General features: G+C 57.9%; 1 protein-coding gene across 6 annotated transcripts; it reads left to right on the top strand.

Moving 5' to 3' along the window:
- Nucleotides 1-811: 811 nt before the first annotated feature.
- NOM1 (nucleolar protein with MIF4G domain 1) lies at nucleotides 812-14,457 on the top strand. 6 transcript variants are annotated; one of them, XR_014833404.1, is made up of 11 exons: nucleotides 812-1,869; nucleotides 3,016-3,140; nucleotides 3,688-3,883; nucleotides 7,242-7,565; nucleotides 8,833-8,943; nucleotides 9,469-9,636; nucleotides 10,265-10,386; nucleotides 10,957-11,441; nucleotides 11,866-11,997; nucleotides 12,193-12,302; nucleotides 12,613-14,457. XR_014833404.1 is itself a non-coding variant. In XM_021078681.2 (11 exons), the coding sequence occupies exons 1-11, from the start codon at nucleotides 841-843 to the stop codon at nucleotides 12,785-12,787; spliced, it is 2,625 nt and encodes an 874-aa protein (XP_020934340.2). In that variant the 5' UTR covers nucleotides 812-840; the 3' UTR covers nucleotides 12,788-14,457. The 6 variants fall into 6 exon arrangements, 2 of the variants coding, with proteins under 2 accessions (XP_020934340.2, XP_020934339.2); XR_014833403.1 differs by having other exon boundaries at nucleotides 3,013-3,140; XR_014833405.1 differs by having other exon boundaries at nucleotides 3,013-3,140; nucleotides 5,367-7,565; nucleotides 11,309-11,441.
- The last annotated feature ends 1,965 nt before the right edge of the window (nucleotides 14,458-16,422 follow it).

The raw sequence follows: 16,422 nt of genomic DNA, 5'->3' as shown, positions 1-16,422 counted from the left end.
AGGACTTGGGTTTGACCCCTGGCCTTGTTCAGTGGGTTAAGGATCTGGTGTTGCTGCAAGGTCACAGACATGGCTCAGATCCTGAGTTGCTGTGGCTGTGGCTGTGGGGTGGCTACAGCTCCGATTCCACCCCTAGCCTGGGAACTGCCACATGCAGTGGGTGCAGCCCTAAAAAGCAACAAAAAACAAAAGAAAAGAAAGAAAAGCAAAAAAGAAGCTATTAAACTTCAGACAGCGCTGAGTAAGGGGCGCTTTGATGACCGCACTCTGAGGATGGAGAAGCTGAGTCTCAGTGAGGTGCGCCCGGCCACACAGGCGTGAGGTCAGGATTTGAACCCAAGCCCAGCTGGCTGTTGAATTCCATTCAGATGCCTCCTGGAGTTTTCCTTTGCTGGTCACCACAAAGCCCCAAGGACGGTTCACTCCCACCTTCCCTCTGTTGTATGAGTCTTCCAGCGCAAACTCCCCGGTAACAAAGCCCCACAAACGAGGCAGCTTCAAACAGCGGACAGGTACAGCCTGGGTCCTGAGGCTGGGAGTCAGAAATCAAGGTGTGAGCGGGGTTGGTTCCTTCTCGGGCTTATGAGCACGTCGTTAGGAGCCTTCTTTACCAGAATCCGTACGGTTTTCATTTTTAAACGAGAATGTATTTGTGCTCATCGTGAAGACAAAGTTCACCAAATCTTAACAAGCAGGCACCCTTTGCCCGCGTGGGGCGCCCTGCGCTGCCGCCCTCCTGCCAGCAGGGGACACCGTCTCCTCTGGGTTCCGCGCAGCGCGCCGCTCTCTACCCGGAAGTCCCGGCCCGGCCGGAAGTCCCACGCCGGCGCGTCCCGGAAGATGGCGGCGTCCAAGACAGCGGGTGCGGCGCCTGGGGTAGGCTTCCCGCGGCGCATGGCCCGCAGGAAACGCGGAGCCGGACGCGGGCCTGGGGGCGGCAGGGATGGGGCCCTGAAGCGGCTAAAACTGGCTGTGGAGGAGTTCGTGCAGGCGACCTCGAAGGGCGAGACCCCCGGCGGCTGCGAGGGGCCCGCGGTGCAGGGTCGCAGGCGCCCGGGCGGGAGGAAAAGCCGCAGGGAACTGAGGAAGGAGAAGCGGCACCTGAGGAAGGCGCGCCGGCTCCAGCGGACTGCAGGCCCCAGGCAGGGCCCGGGCTCGGGCGGCGGAGCCGGGGGAGAGAGCGGGCCGCGGGCAGAGGCGGAGCAGAGGAAGGGCGGCCGGCCGGCCCCGCGGGCTTCAGAGGGGCTGCCTCCTCCCCCGGCCCAGGCCTCCTTGGTCCGGGCCCCGGCGCCCCCTGCCCCGGCCCGGCGGCCCCCCGGGAGGACCACGGCCCCCGCAGCTGCCGCCGCCGCTGCGCGGAAACGGGCACTTCTGGCGGCCAACGAAGAGGAAGACCGGGAGATCCGAAAGCTGGAGCGGTGCCTCGGCTTGAACAAGCGCAGAAAGAAGGGCGACGGGAGCTCCGTGCCGCTCAGCTTTGCGCGCGACGGGCTCGACTACATTCTGGGAGCCCTGGCGTCTGGGAGAAACAGTGGCTTATATGAAAGCAGCGGGGAGGAGGAGGAAGAGGAGGCGGGACAGACGGTCCCCGAAAGTGATGTAGAGAGTGACCCAGAGGACGACCGGGAGGAGGAGGACGTGGGAGAGGAGAGCGAGGGCGAGTTGGGAGCGCAGAGCGAGGACGAGGAGGGAGAGGAGGACGAGGAGGAGGACATGGAGGCGGGTGAAGACGACCAAGAAGAGGAAGAGCGAAAAGCAGGAGGAGCCGAAGGGAGAGCGGAGGAGAAAGGGAGGAAAAAGAGAGTCCGTTTTGCTGAAGATGGAGAGAGGAGTGAAAATGCGTCAAAGGATGTTAGCACAACCGACCAGGTATGTTTCAGCATTTTGCGTCTAAGTGTGTTATTTCTTCTGTCTGCAAGGCCTTTCCACAGTTTTTCTCTGTTTGTATTTATCTGTTAATCTCAGCCCCCTCTGGGAATCTGTTTCCCCTCCTTCAGAATATGAACCGTCTTTCATTTCCGTCCCCGGCGCCTTGGCATTTGTGAGCATTCCCTGGGGGTCTTCTGGTCTTCTCTCACAACTTTATTTTTAAATTGTTCCTGGGTCTTTCACAGCCTTGGGAGGTGTAACTGACATACTGATGGGTGTCTCAAGGTTAAGTTTCTTTGTTCATTAATGCGCTTTCTCCAACTAAGCATGAAGTCTAACAGCAAACATCACGCCTTACAGATGTTTGTCTTCTGAAGGCTTGTCACTTAAGTGTCCAGGATTGTAACCCTTTCAGTTGAAAATCTAGGAAATAGTGAGCAGTGGGTGGCTTCTGATTTTAGCCTGCAAATTTAGATATTAGTTTTGAAGAAGTTTGAAATTATTTGGGGACATGTTTCCTCCAGAATCAGTGGTGCCTTTAATTGCGTGCTGCTGGGCCGACTGTCAGTGAAGGTTGGCAAGAGTAGAATATGAGCTCTGTTGGGCAGACGCCGGAGGGCACAGCCAGCTCTGAGCTGCAGGGGGAAAAAGAAGCGGTGAGCTGCAGTTGACTTTAACCGAAAGGGTGCCGCCCACCATCCCAGGGAGTGGAGTGCTTGCAGGACTGGACTGGACACTCGGTAATAGCTGATGTTGGCTATGTACTGTGACAGCTTCTACCAGTTCTTTTTTTTTTTTTTTTTTTTTTTTGTCTTTCTCTAGGGCTGCACCTGTGGCACACGGAGGTTCCTAGGCTAGGGGTTCAATTGGAGCTGTAGCCACCCGCCTACACCACAGCCACAGCAATGTTAGATCCAGGCTGGCGTCTGTGACCTACACCACAGCTCATGGCAACGCTGGATCCTTAACCCACTGAGCGAGGCCAGGGATCGAACCCGCCACCTCATGGTTCCTAGTCGGATTTGTTAACCACTGAGCCACCATGGGAACTCCAGGATTTCACTTCCGAGTGTGAATATAGCAAGGCGGAAAATGAGATTTATTTAGTGTACATTTTGTGTCATTTATTTCTGTCCTTTCAAGCAGAGTCTTTGTGAAAATGGTGGAAAGTACATCCCACCTCACGTGAGGCGAGCAGAGGAGACGGTGGATGCTCAGAGAAAGGAAGCCCTGGAAAGGCTAAAGAAACAGGTCAAAGGTCTGATGAACAGGTAACCTCAGCCCGTCCTGTGGTGTCACTTCAGGACATTGTCAGAAGTAAAAAACACAGGGCTTCCCGTGGTGCCTCAGAATTTTCCCGAACTTGCTGTTTGCTGTTCAGGGGCAGCAGGGGGGGCAGTGGGTCTCATGCCCACTCATTGTAGCCTTGTCTCCATGTTGGGACATCAACGTTTCTGCACCAGCAAAAGTGGAGAAGTTGAGCTTTTTCCTAGCCACACATCTAGACCTGCTGAGGATGCTTCCTGCCTCTGTGCCCCCACGGCCGTCTCTGTGGTCTTGCCTTAAAGGGAAGCCTGCATGTGCTTTGCTGCGGCCACCTGTCAGTTGAAAGGGCGGCACTTGTGTTACTTGAGGATTCCAGAGGATTCCGTATTCCCTCCATGCACACTGGGTTACTGGGGGGGGGGTCCATATAGCCACGTGCAATGGGATCAGCCGGTGGTATTCGTAACTTTTTCAGGTATTTTTTAAATGGACCTAAAAAACAGCTCTGGATTTGAAACCGCGCGGTCGCCCTGTTTGTCCGATCGTGTGCAGGTTGAGCGAGCCGAACGTGGCCTCCATAAGCGGCCAGCTGGAGGAGCTGTACATGGCGCACAGCCGGAAGGACATGAGCGACACGGTGACGGATGTCCTCCTGAGCGCCTGCGCCCCCGCCGAGGCCATGCCCGGCAGGCTGCTGATGGAGCACGTGCTCCTGGTCAGCATCCTGCACCGCACGGTCGGGATCGAGGTAGGGCTGTCCCTCGGGGGAGCTTGTCCTGCCCATCGGCCGTGCGCCCGCCGGCCCGGTGGCCTCTGTCGCGTCTGTGCCCGGTGACTGCGTGACCTTGGTCGGCTTCCGCTTTGGCACTTGGTCTCTTCTCACATTGCCTCCCTGTCTGTCGGTTTCTGTCCTCTAGATGCCATCTGGGACTTGCCTGGGGTCCCCCGCCTTCCCCATTGTGACGGTGACTGGTTCGGGTGTTCAGAGCACAGGGCTTTGTACCGTCTTCCTCTGAGGTGTCCGTGTTGGGTGGGGGGCCACCAGCGTGTGAGGTGTATCTGGGCTCGGGGCCTGGGGCCCTGGTGTCTCCCCGCCCCAGGGTGGGGGGGGTCCCGGACCTGCCTGGGCGCTAAGACACCTTCTGCCCAGTACTGAGAAGGTGCCACTGAGGGCAGTGTCCCCACCCAGCCCGTGCTCTTGGTCTTGCTCAGGCCCCGCCCCAGGTTGGCATCGCGGGGCCCACCCTGAAGGTCCTCTCTTCTCCGTGGCGAGATCTTGGCCTTCCCGGCAGCACAGCTGCGCCTGGGGCGGCGAGGGAGGTTGGTCTGGCTACAGGACTGGGTACCAGGGAGGTGACAAGCAGGTGCCAAGCCACCTGGGCTCGGCGTTCCCGGGTGACACGGATTTTCGGGAGACCTTGTTGGCCCTCGGGATGCTGGCATGGTGCAGTCTTTCCATTCTGGCTCTTGGCCTCTCTGCCGATGGCCCCTCCCAGGAGCAGGCCTCATCCCGGGGTGAGTCCCGAGCCCCCAGCTCCACGAGTGGGTGGGGACTGACTAGGCCGAGGTGCCCTTCACACGCATCCCGCTTTCCTGGGGCTCCCTGACCGTCCTGGCCTTGAATGTCACTCCGGGGCTCACAGAGCCGGCCTGTGGGGAGTGGCTTTGATGCACGAGCTCGCGGAAGGGCCTCCTTTGCATTTAGAGGCTCCACGGTGAGAGCAGGGCAGGTGGGCAGACGCCACACAGGGATCCCCGCCCCCTCGGTGCGCGTGGTCTGGCCACCTGCCCGCTTGCTGGGTGTGTGCAGGGCCTGGCCCGCAGGCAGTGCCCATTAGATGTCCGTCCTTGCTGCTGCTGCGCCGCATGGACGTCACGTGCAGGCTGGAGTTCTGCCCTTCCTCCCACCTTCTCCTTGCTGGCCTCTCCTGCCGCCTGGAGGGCCTCTGAGCCGCGTTTTCTCATCCAGCAGTGCTCCCACGGTGAGAGCTTAGAAGGCTGGCCACTGCGAGGCTCGGGGAGGTGGGGACAGAGGCCAGAAGCCCGGCCCGCGTCTCCTGAGCTCCGACCCTGACTCCACGTCCCCCCGCTGTCGAGGGGCCGCTCTCCTGCTGTAGCGGCTCTGCCTCTGAGGCTACACTCCTTTCCCCATTTGAGGCCATGAGTCTCTACTCACTTGAAGTGTCACGGAATCACGGGGTCCCTTCCTGAGGGCGGCCTGTGTCTTTCAGTGCCGTCACAGGCTCTCCCAGAGTGCCTGGGCCTCCTGGACCATCCTGGGATATCTCAGAGTCTAAATGGTTTCGGTCCAGACAGCGCTTCCTTGAATCACGGGGAGAGCTGAGACCTGACTGCCACGGGTGTCAAGGTGTCACCGCATTTGAAATCAGAAGATCGTTGGTCCTATTCTTTATTGAAACTGTCACCAGCAGCATGAGGGGACAGCTGAGGCGACTCAGTCCAGGAACAGTTGTTACGGGACTTGAGCTAGTGACAGCCACTGGGACTGGTGCCACCGGAGGGGGCTCCCCAGACTCTGGCTCCATCGAGTTTCTTCTAGGTCGGCGGTAAAGCCCTCCTCCCAGGGCCACGCCAGGAAGAACCCGTGGCCTCCGTGACGGTTTCTCCTGAGCCCCTGAAAAATCGGAAGTCCGGTGTGTGCAGGGCTGGCTTACAGTCCCACAGCCAGACCCGACTGATTCGCTTCACAGCCTGAGCAGCGTGAAAGTTACGCCCATTTTTAAAAGTTATACTCTTATTTTGAAGACATTAAATGGCATCTTTAATTTTTACAAATTTTACTACTGCTTTTTTTTTTTTTTTTGTCTTTTGTCTTTTTGCCATTTCTTGGGCTGCTCCCACAGCATATGGAGGTTCCCAGGCTAGGGGTCCAGTCGGAGCTGTAGCCACTGGCCCACACCACAGCCACAGCAACACGGGATCTGAGCTGCGTCTGCGACCTACACCCCAGCTCACGGGCAACACCAGCTCCTTAACCCACTGAGCAAGGGCAGGGACCGAACCCACAACCTCATGGTTCCTAGTCAGATTCGTTAACCATTGTGCCACGACGGGAACTCCTAATTTTGACAAATGTTAAATAATTGCACCTGTGTGATTGAAAACCTACGTGAGTGTATTTTTCACCTGAATTTTGCTTGATGTCTGCAGAATGTGAATTTCTTTATGTTGTGTTTGAATAGAATGTGCTGGTCCTGAAGGAGAGTATATTCTTCCCGGTTTCTCTTTGGTGAGGGGGCTTGAGTGGGAGTTTCCAGGCTAAGCGTGTGAATCCTCAGGCTTTAGAGACTAAAGACTGTGTCCAGTCTGTCCCAGCTGCCCCCACGAAGTCCCGCTTCCCTCTTGCTGGTCGGCGCCTCTCTGGACCCGTCTAGCTTTCGGTTTGGCGCTGTGGCAGTGGCGTGTGCACTTTGCTGCTCCACCCCGGCCTGTCTGCCTGATGCCACTGTCACCCAGGGTTTTACTGCCTCTCCTGCGTCCTCTCCAGCCGACCTGGATGCCCTGCGCTTCAGGCGTCATGAGTCCTACACTGAGCTTCCCGGCGCCCGGCTCCCGTCTTCCTGCCGGATTAACTGTCCCCTTTAGAAGCTCTGCCGCTCCCGTTACCCAGACGGTTCACCTTCCCAGGAGGTGGCTGCCGCACCCTCTAGGTCTGTCGCTGGGTCCCTCATTCCGTCGTCATTTCTCACCTGAAGTGTCAGTGTCACCGCCACTGCCACCGCCGGCAGGCCCCTGCTTCCGCCTCCTCCCTCCAGACCCAGACTGATTGAGGAATGCGTGTTGGTAGAAGGTGGTGCGTTTCCAGAGATGCACATGCCGTCTTAATGTTCTTAGCAGCTTTATTTTTCCAGGGAACCAGCAGGGCTGCTGGCCAAGGACGCCGCCTTGATTTGAGGGACGGGCAGGTGGGCCTGGAGGGGGGCCGAGGCCGAGACCCGTGTTTTCAGCCTTCGCCCCGGTGGGGTTTATACCCACCACGCGTCTGTCTCGCGTGTCCATGTCACGGAGTCCCGGGTTGGGGAGGCTCGCGTCCCTGAGGGCGGCCTGCCCACTTGGCTCTGCCGGGGCTTTTCTGCCTCGTCCAGGTCGGCGCCCACTTTCTGGAGGCCGTGGTGAGGCGCTTTGACGAGGTCTACCGGAGCGGCCGTGAGGGGAAGGAGTGCGACAACCTGCTCACCATCATCGCCCACTTGTACAACTTCCACGTGGTGCAGGCCTGCCTCATCTCTGACGTTTTGAGGAAACTCGTTGGAACGTTCACCGAAAAAGACATCGAACTGATCCTGCTGATGCTGAGAAACGTGGGCTTCTCGCTGAGAAAAGACGATGCTCTGTCCCTTAAGGAGCTGATCACGGAGACCCAGGCCAGAGCCAGCGAGGCCGGCGGCCGGTTCCGGGACCAGACCAGGGTACGCGCGTCCTGCTTCCTGACGGCCTGCGCCCCCGTGGGCCAGGCCTAGGCAAAGGCCTCCCTCCCCCGGCCCTTCTCCTCGGCCCTCAGCCCCCGGCCCCTCCTGCCTCATCTGCGTCCGTGGCTCTCTTCGGGGTGGGAAGGCGCCTGGTTTCTTTGCTCTTGTGAATTTAAGAATCATTCTAGTCAACGTTCAGCCATTGGGAGGTTAACCAGGAGGGCCTTGGGGCTCGGGGGTCACCTCCTCGGGCCTCTGGCTCTGCCGCCGCTCAGCAGCAAAGGGACCGAGTCTGTGCCTCGGTTTCTCCGCCTAGAAGATGGGGCTGAGCGCACCCCCTGCCTCGATTGCTGCCCTGCAGCCTGAGGGGCTGCAGAGTCATGGGAAGCCGGGGGCAGGGGGCTCATCTGGGAACAAGAGAAGTGTCCTGTGGGCAGCCAACTCCACAAGGACCTGGGATTTTATCCTGGAGGCACGTGAAGGGTTCTGAGCAGGTAGACGACACGTTTCCATCCGAAGGTCACTCTAGTACCCACGGGAAGGAGGGAGAAGCCCACTCTGTGCTGAGGGAGACAGCCTAGTGGCAGTGGACGTGGCTTTAGGACTTGGAAGTGGCCGGGCTTGGTGGGGGCGGGGGCTGGGGTCAGAGGTCGCCCAGGTGCACGGTATAGCCTCAGGAGACAGCCTGGAAAAGGAAGACACCCCCCCCCCCCCGTTTTGAAATTGTGAGGTGAGGGCAGGGGTGGGGGGGCAAGCCTTCTGGGGGCCTGTGAGCCACGGAGGTGAGTGCTATGGCCGCATCGTGGGACCAGGCTGGAGTGTCCCCGTGGAACCTCAGCCGTGTGGTCACTGCGCAGAGGTCACAGTGAACACACAGGAGTCCACATGTGACCCTTGGGTGCCTGGAGCTGGAAGAACTGGCGGTGGGCGTGACTGGGTGGGTTTGGAGTCCCCGAGGGGCGAGGACAGCATTCCGACTGGTGGTGACAGGTGCACAGCTCCGAGCTGCTCGTGCCGGGGTGCGGGAGGTGCATCTCAGTTAGAAGGAAACCTTTGGGGGGTCCTGGGAGGGGCTCTGGGGCTTCTGCCTTCTGCTCCCCAGCTTCTCCCAGAAAGGCCGGGAGGGGGCAGAAGTGGCAGGACGGAGGGGAGGGCGGGCCCCTCGGCCTCGGCAGTGGCGACCACGAGCGCGGAGGGGGTGTCTTCCCACGTGGAGGGCCACCTGTTGAGGCCGCTTGGAGTGATGGCGCTGCTGCTCGCTCTCCAGGTCCGGTTCATGCTGGAGACCCTGCTGGCCCTGAAGAACAACGACGTGCGGAAGATCCCGGGCTACGACCCCGAGCCGGTGGAGAGGCTGCGCAAGCTGCAGAGAGCCCTGGTAACCCCCGCCCCACCCCCAGGACGTCCTGGGTGCCCCTCCCTGCGGGCCGAGCGGGCCCCACGCTGAGCCCGCGGCCCTTGGTGCCACAGAATGGGGGAGCATCCTCTGACGGCTTTGGGAGAGGCGGCCCAGGGTCCCACCGGACCAGCGAGGTCAGCCTGGGGGTGGGCTCACCGGTTCAGGCCCCTTTGGGCCACCCTGGCCCTGGTCAGACCCAGCACCGCCTCCTCCGCCTCCAGCAGGTCTGGGCCGTCCTGCACGATTCCTCCCCGCCAGGGCTGGCCCGGGTCTGAGCCGCTTCCTCGTGTGACAGCTGTTTTTGGATAGTGGTGTTTTGGGCAGTTGACCCACAGCAGTCAAACTCACCAACTGAGGGGTTGCCTCTAACGTGGGCGTTCTCCAGGCGAGCTGACTGTCCCCGCTGTCTGGGCCTCCGCACGCCATTCACGCGCCGGCAAGAGCCCGGCGGGGGGTGCAGGCTGCCAGCCGCCGAGGCCGACCCTGGCTGCTTCTCTCCATCAGGTGCGCGGCGCTGGCTCAGGGACGGAAACCCAGCTCCGAGTGTCCTGGGACAGCGTCCTGAACGCCGAGCGGACCGGGCGCTGGTGGATCGTGGGGTCTGCGTGGAGCGGTGCCCCGATGATCGATGGGGGTCAGCAGAAGACCCCGCCGAAGCCGCTCACGGGGACGGTACGTGGGCCCTGCCTGCTGCCACCAGGTGGTGGTTGGTGTCCCCACACGTCTCGCTATGGCTTCCCCTGGCTTTCTTTGAAGACCTTCTAGAAATTGCTATTGTTTTATAATACCTTTTAATTCCGTTTTTGTGGCTTCTAAAAGTCTCCCAATGTTACGTGGCGTGGAGTGAGGGGGACGCGGGACAGTCGGAACGCTCGGTGACAGACACTTGAGACGCAGCCGCGTGGCTCCCAGGAGGCGGGGCCCATGGCCCGTGCGCATCTCTGTATCCGCTTTGCTGTGAACCGCATCGTCTCGTTCATTCCCCAGTGTCCTCCTCCTGCCCCGGGGGCCCCGTTGCGTGTCGTGCGCAGCCTCCTGGCCGGGCCCTCACCTGTTCATTTCACGGCCACTCCCGAGAACCCCGGTCAGCCGTTCTCGCCTCGGTGGCTTTGTCATTTGCTGTCATTTCTCTTTGCGAAGGTGGTGTTGCTCAGGAGTCAAGCTTGAGCATCTGCGGACACGCACTGACGTATAATTTACTTACACTCGGGTCCAGCCTCAGATCACGTGGCTGCTTAGAAACTCAGGAACTGCAATGAAACGTCTGTACACGCTACACCTCAGTTGTCCCTCTTCCCAGGTCAGCGCGAAAATACTAGAACTTGCCCGAAAGCAGAGAATGAACACCGACATCAGGAGAAACATATTCTGCACCATCATGACGAGTGAAGATTTCCTGGATGCCTTCGAGAAGCTTCTGAAGTAAGTGGGTGTAGGCCTTCCGAGCTGACCCAGTCAGGTCTGTGGGTGCAGGGAGCCAGGCGCCCAGGGGTGCGTTGCTCCTGTTCACTGACCACTCGTGGCTCCCGGTTATTACGGTTTGTGATCTGTTTGACTGTTGTGTCGGCTGAGCAGCTGGCAGTTTCCCATGGCTGTTGTTTGTCATGAATTGCTTAAAACCTCCGTGTTGAAGTTGTCTTTCTAATTACTTCTCAATTCAAACGTCCCAGAGTAGTTTCCATCATTAATCGTATCAAGATGTAAAAGTGCCTGTGTAGGAGTTCCCGTCGTGGCACTGTGGTTAACGAATCCAACTAGGAACCGTGAAGTTGCGGGTTCGATCCCTGGCCTTCAACGTGGGTGAAGGATCCCGCGTTGCTGTGGCTCTGGCGTAGGCCGGTGGCTACAGCTCCGATTAGACCCCTACCCTGGGAACTTCCATATGCCACGGGAGCAGCCCTAGAAAAGGCAAAAAGAAAAAAAAAAAAAAAAGCACCTGTGTACTTTCTTCGAGTACTTCTACAGGTGTTCCTTTCTTTGCTCCAAATTCAGGAGGAGGTGTGGGGGAGATACAGGACTAGAAACGGGTGTCCAAGCTCAGCACTCGCTGGGAGGCTGGAGTTCACTGCGTACAGCCAGACCATCCGCAGAAAAAACCACCAAGGATCTGCGGTGGCAGAGCCCCGACTGCCAGCCCAGAGCCAAGGGCCGGCCCTGCTTCCCGTGGCCGGGAGCCAATGACGCCCACCATCAGTTTCCCCCGCTGTGCTCCCGTCCTGCCGCCCCCGTGCTCTCCACTGGGCTCACTGTCACCCGCCAGGCGGGGTGTGCTCCTGAGCCACTTCTCCTGGAAGCTGCACCCACGGGGCTCGTTGCCGGCTGAGTCATGGCTCTCGCCTTCCAGGCTTGGACTTAAGGATCAGCAGGAGAGAGAAATTGTGCACGTGCTCGTGGACTGCTGCCTTCAGGAGAAGGCCTACAACCCTTTCTACGCCTTCCTGGCCGGCAAGCTCTGTGGCCACGAGAGGAGGTTTCAGGTGATGCAGTTAGAAGGCCAGCCGCCTCTGCCCATGCTCCAAGCGTCCCGGGTGGCCGGCCGGCCACTGGGTCAGGAGGCCACCCCGATCCGCGGGCAAGTGTGGAGGGTGGGCACAGGCCGAGCGATGCCCCCGGGTCCCCTTTCCCTGTCTCGGGGGGAGGGCTGACCTCCTGGGTGACGGGCCTGGTGGGTTTAGGCTGCAGTCCCCTTTCCTCATGTTCCTGCAGATTTGAGCACAGCGTAGGGTGAAGCCGTTTCAGGCTGCTGTGGGTAGGAAAGGCGTGTGGTTGCTTCTGAAAGTCTTAATTGTTGGGGAGTTACAAAGAGGTGAAAAAGTACGGTCCCTCGGGATTGTTTAGTGATTTGTTCTAAGAAGGTGTTGAATTTTAACTTGGTTCTTTTGGTTCTTGTTGTTCTGTTAGATGACTTTCCAATTCAGCATATGGGACAAATTTCGAGACTTAGAAAATTTGCCAGCCACCAATTTCTCTAATTTGGTTCATCTGGTGGCCCATTTGTTGAAGACAAAATCGCTGCCACTTTCCATCTTAAAGGTGTGTGACCTGCGGCAGAACAGGAGGTCCGGGGCCCCACGTCCCTGCCAGTAGCCGCTCATTTTATAAAACGGGAAATAGCCTCGGATGAGGGGGGGTGGGCAGTGATTTTTCTCCTGGACCGTATTGGGAAATCACTGAAAAGACGGCCGATAAGCCTGTAACTTTATCATCGTTTTATCCCGACTCTCTTAGGTCGTCGAATTCAGTGAACTGGACAAACCCAGAGTCCACTTTTTACGAAAAGTGTTGCATATCCTGCTAATGGAAACGGAAGTGGAAGACCTTGGTTTAATCTTTGCGAGGTTTGTTCCCAGCTTGTTCTGCGCAAACATACGGAAAAGAGAAATGATTTTCATTTATGTTGTTCCGTAAATCACGTGCAGCTTGAGTGCGTATGTGGCGCTTTCCAGTTTAATTTTACTAATAACTTTAAAAACGTCTCATTTGGGGAACCAGAACGTCACCTGGCAGCACACTCAACGTGACCTCCGACGGGCAGAGCGTGTCGTGAAGTTGCCCCCCTGCGACGGCCGCTTCAGCAAGAAGCTGGGCGCGTCTCCCTGCTGGGGAGGCCTGGCCCTGCTCCCTGACCCCCTGCTCCTTCCTCCGCAGGGTCTCCGACAAGCCCGCCCTGGGCCTGCTGCGGGAGGGCCTGAAGCTGTTCATCAGCCACTTCCTGCTGAAGGGCAGCCAGGCCCCCGGGAGCGCCGAGGAGGCCAGCGCGCTGCGGGAGAGAGCCGGGCTCTGCACGAGGGCTCTGCAGGGTGGGGCTACCCTGCGGATGTAGCCGGGCCCCGGGGACCCGGGAGGACGGGGCCTGCCTCAGCGCTGTGCGTACAGCTCGGGGGAGCTGTGGCCCAGTCTCTCGGACTGAAAACAGCACAATCAGGTCCACGGTCATACTGGATTTGCGTTTTGATCTGATCTCTAGGAGGGGGCCGGGGGAGGGTGGCAGGCCCTGGGCCGCCTTCTTAAGTGATGAGACTGGGCTGGGGGTGTGCCCGTGTCTTTATGTTATTTATAGACCAAATAGGCCTCTAGAGGGTGCCGTTATAAAGAACCGGGTGTGTATTTATCCTTCTTACATGTTGGTTAAAAGTTCAGAACCCATCTATTAAACGGGGCCTCAGGTTTCATGGATCCTTTCAAGGATCTGGGCTGTAGGGTTTGGAGAAGCCAGCATGTGACTCAGTCCTGGGAGGGGGTCCATTGTGACTCACCTACCGCTCTGACACAGGCAAGGGCCTCGTTCCTCTCTGTGTCTGTCACTCACACCTGTTGACGCACTGCCCTGAACGGCCTTGAAGTCACCAAGTAGGTCTTGCCACTTAGCAGGTGCGGCTCGCGGAGCTGGCCCCCGGGAGGTGTAGACGTGCCCAGACCCGCCTGCGGGGGTGGGGTGAGTGTTCGTCGGCTGAGACGCCCGCCCACCAAAGCGGTGAATGGACCCGTTGCATGGGGAAGTGACAAGTGCTCACAGACTTACACCTGCCACAGCTTCACAAGGGGCTTGTTTTTCCTGCCCTTGGAATGTGCTTCTCTCTCCCAAATGCTGCAGACCTGATGTAAACGTCACCTTCCGTTGAAAAAGTCCCCCGGAGGTGACTGTAGAATGATAACCTGTGCTCTGTAGACGCTCACGAGCCGGCAGTGTGTGCGCTGGCTTTCCGGCAGCAGATGAATTTCTGTGGGTGGAGTCCTGTTCTTACGTCATCTTTTATTATTCAAACAATTTTCTTTTTAAGTCTTTCTCCTCGCCGCGGAATATATTCGTGACTTGATTCATTGCCCAAGTTTTACATGTATTATACGGCAGGTGATCCAAAAATATGCCCTCTTTAAGCGTAAAACCCCCTTTTCACAACAGAGTATCATGGGTTTCCACAGGATAGTGAGTCTGCTTTCAATTAGCTTGACCTAAAGCTACTGTGAAGTCCGAATTGCTTAAATGTATGGGTGTTGTAGTTTATTACAGTAATTCACCTTTGAAAAAATACTGCGAGGTCCTGAGTCCGTGCTTGATGTTACGTGAATTTTTGGACTTCATTCTGATGCAGATTGAGAAGTGTGCACAGAATTTCTGAAAAAAGCTGTCATTTGGGGATTTATCTTTACAATAGGGCCATAAGAAACTTTTTAATGCATTAAAATGCAGCAGTAGAGGCTATTTTTATAATTTTAGCGTGCCGGGGCAGGTTCATTTTGAAAGAAGAGGCTCGTTGCGAGACGAAACATGCACCTGAGCTGTCCAGTTTTAGGACGTCGCCTTGGTTTTAGGTGCGGTGGTTTAGGCTGCACCTCAACAGTCCCCTCCCTCCCGCTCTGCCTGTGCACAGAGAGAAGGCAGACAGGCAGCGTGTGCATTGCTGGCGTGAATGTTTGTACAGATGAGGTGTATTTTTATAACTTTTCTCGAAGTTTTAATTTTTTTTCAAAATAAAGACTTTTTATAAAGGATCCATGGTACAGAACTCATTCTTCAAAGATCTAAACTAGTGTGGGTTTTTTCCACAAAAATAATAAGCTCATTCAGATCGCTTTTACCTCTTTGGTAAACGTTGGGCAGGCTTAGTGTAAGCAGTGATGCCGTGTCCGTTGGTTGACTTGGCCTGTGAGGCGCCCCTGGCTTCGCGGGAGGAGCCGGAGGGGAGGCCTGCTCGCTGACGATGACCAGAGCCTGGGGCCTGGGCCTGGGTGGCAGTGGCGTTGGTCACCCGGAGCTCTGACTTGTGGCCACAAGCTGTGTCCCGGTGAAAGTGGTTGCGTCCTTCTCAGTGTTGCGAGAGTGACTGCTTGTTCTGAGGCCCTGGGGTCTGAATTCCGTCAGCTCCCAAGCCCCTTCCGAGGACGCCCGTGAGAGTGGACGTGGCTGCCTTCACCACCTGCTGGCAGCCTCCTTGGTGGCACTGTCGAGTTGAGCCCGGGTTCGAGCTCAGAAGCCTCACTTCAGTTTGACAGGATGGGTCGTGCCACCCAAGTGGGATGCGGACAGCCCGCCCGTCCCAGGGGAACCGGGATGGAGACAGCCACCCATCCAAAGGAAGTGACACCTGACCAGCGCTTCTGTGAGGGCGGCCCGGAGGGTCACGGGCGCTGAAACCTGGCCGTGCTGGGCCCAGAACCCAGGACAGACGGAGGAGAGGAGCTCGCACCCTGGCACAAAGAACCACTTTGTCCACCCCGCCCTGAGGAGTCGCGAGTGACCTGGTCGGCGATAGAAGCCATTGGGGCTGTCGGCAAGGAAGCTAAGTCCTCAAGGTGTGATTTCAGAAACATTGCCCGACAGGGTGGCGCTGGAGGAGCCCGTGGGAATGCTGGCCGCAGAGCCCAGGCAGCGGTTTCTTGCAACAACCGAGCAGGGGCGAGACGCCCGTGGTTGTGAGAAGGAAGCTTCTGGAGATGTTTCTGATGGCCACACATCACGAGTTGGCACCTTTGAATGGAGAGGGGATGGGGAGATTGGGGCGCTGCCCAGGGCCTCGGCAGTGGGGTCTGGGCCCAGGAACCTGCAGAGGTTGGGGCTGAGGGTGCAGATGCCACTCTAGGGGGGTGGCCCGAGGGTCTGGGAGCGTGTCCTTCAGGGAGACGGAGCCCTGAGAAGGGGGCTGGGGTTGGGATGCTGGGCGGCCCTGAGGGAACCTGGGAATCTCCCACCTTCTATTCAAACACATCCCAGGGATGGTATCACTAGCAGCCGAGGCGGCTCCAGGCAGAGATCAATGCCTCGAACCTCCCCTAGTGCGACACCTTTAGCGTGTGCAGATGACGCCTCTGCACATACATCCAGAGTCTTAGGAAAGGTCAGTAAGACTTGGATTGGGGGGGAAAGTGATACCGGCCTGGGAATTGGGACCTCACTTTTTCTCACCGTTGCATTCCGCATCATCCTGTGCATTGATGAAGCCGGCAGGAATGGGGTCAAGTTCACCAGAAGCCCTTTATCTTGAGCGGAGCTGGATAAATGATGAAAGATGATGTTGGTGTGATAAGAGGATGAAAGGGAAATCGGGAGCCAGTTTAAAATGTTCTAAGGCAGCAGAGGTGATTTCAGGAGCACTGAGGGCCATGTGTTTGGAAAACAATACCTTATGTGTGCCCATGGGCCGGGAGCAGAGCGACTTTGACCTTGAGCTCCTCTAAACCAGGCACCGGGGCGCATGGCCACGGCCCCTGGGGGTTTTCACGTTGGCACGTTCCCACTCTCACATACCCAGTCTGCAGGAGATGAGCACCCCCAGCGTGGTCTGTGTCCTTTCTTCCTGCCCTGAAGGACCAGCCAGTGGTCCTTCCGCACACCGGGGTCCTGCTCCTGCTGAGCAGGGTGGCCGAGGGGACCCCCGTCAAGGGCCCAGGGAAACAAACCGTGGTGGGACGCAGCTCAGGCTGGAGCAACGATGGTTAAGAGCAAGTTAAAAACTGCTC

This window comes from Sus scrofa, chromosome 18 (assembly GCF_054392235.1).
Source record: "Sus scrofa isolate SSC_HxYL_T2T_F1_AM1 chromosome 18, Sscrofa_HxYL_maternal_Yorkshire_Landrace_v2.0, whole genome shotgun sequence".
In the NCBI taxonomy this organism is placed as follows: Eukaryota; Metazoa; Chordata; class Mammalia; order Artiodactyla; family Suidae; genus Sus; species Sus scrofa.
Note: the sequence above shows the minus strand (reverse complement) of the source record. Positions and strands in the feature narration are given on the sequence as shown.

Bases quoted from the DNA above. Each gene is read 5' to 3' on its own strand.
- NOM1 (XM_021078680.2), top strand. From the start codon at position 841: ATGGCGGCGTCCAAGACAGCGGGTGCGGCGCCTGGGGTAGGCTTCCCG. The intron at 3,141-3,687 runs GTAACCTCAGCC...GATCGTGTGCAG, and splicing joins GTCAAAGGTCTGATGAACAG to GTTGAGCGAGCCGAACGTGG. The intron at 7,566-8,832 runs GTACGCGCGTCC...CTCGCTCTCCAG, and splicing joins GGTTCCGGGACCAGACCAGG to GTCCGGTTCATGCTGGAGAC.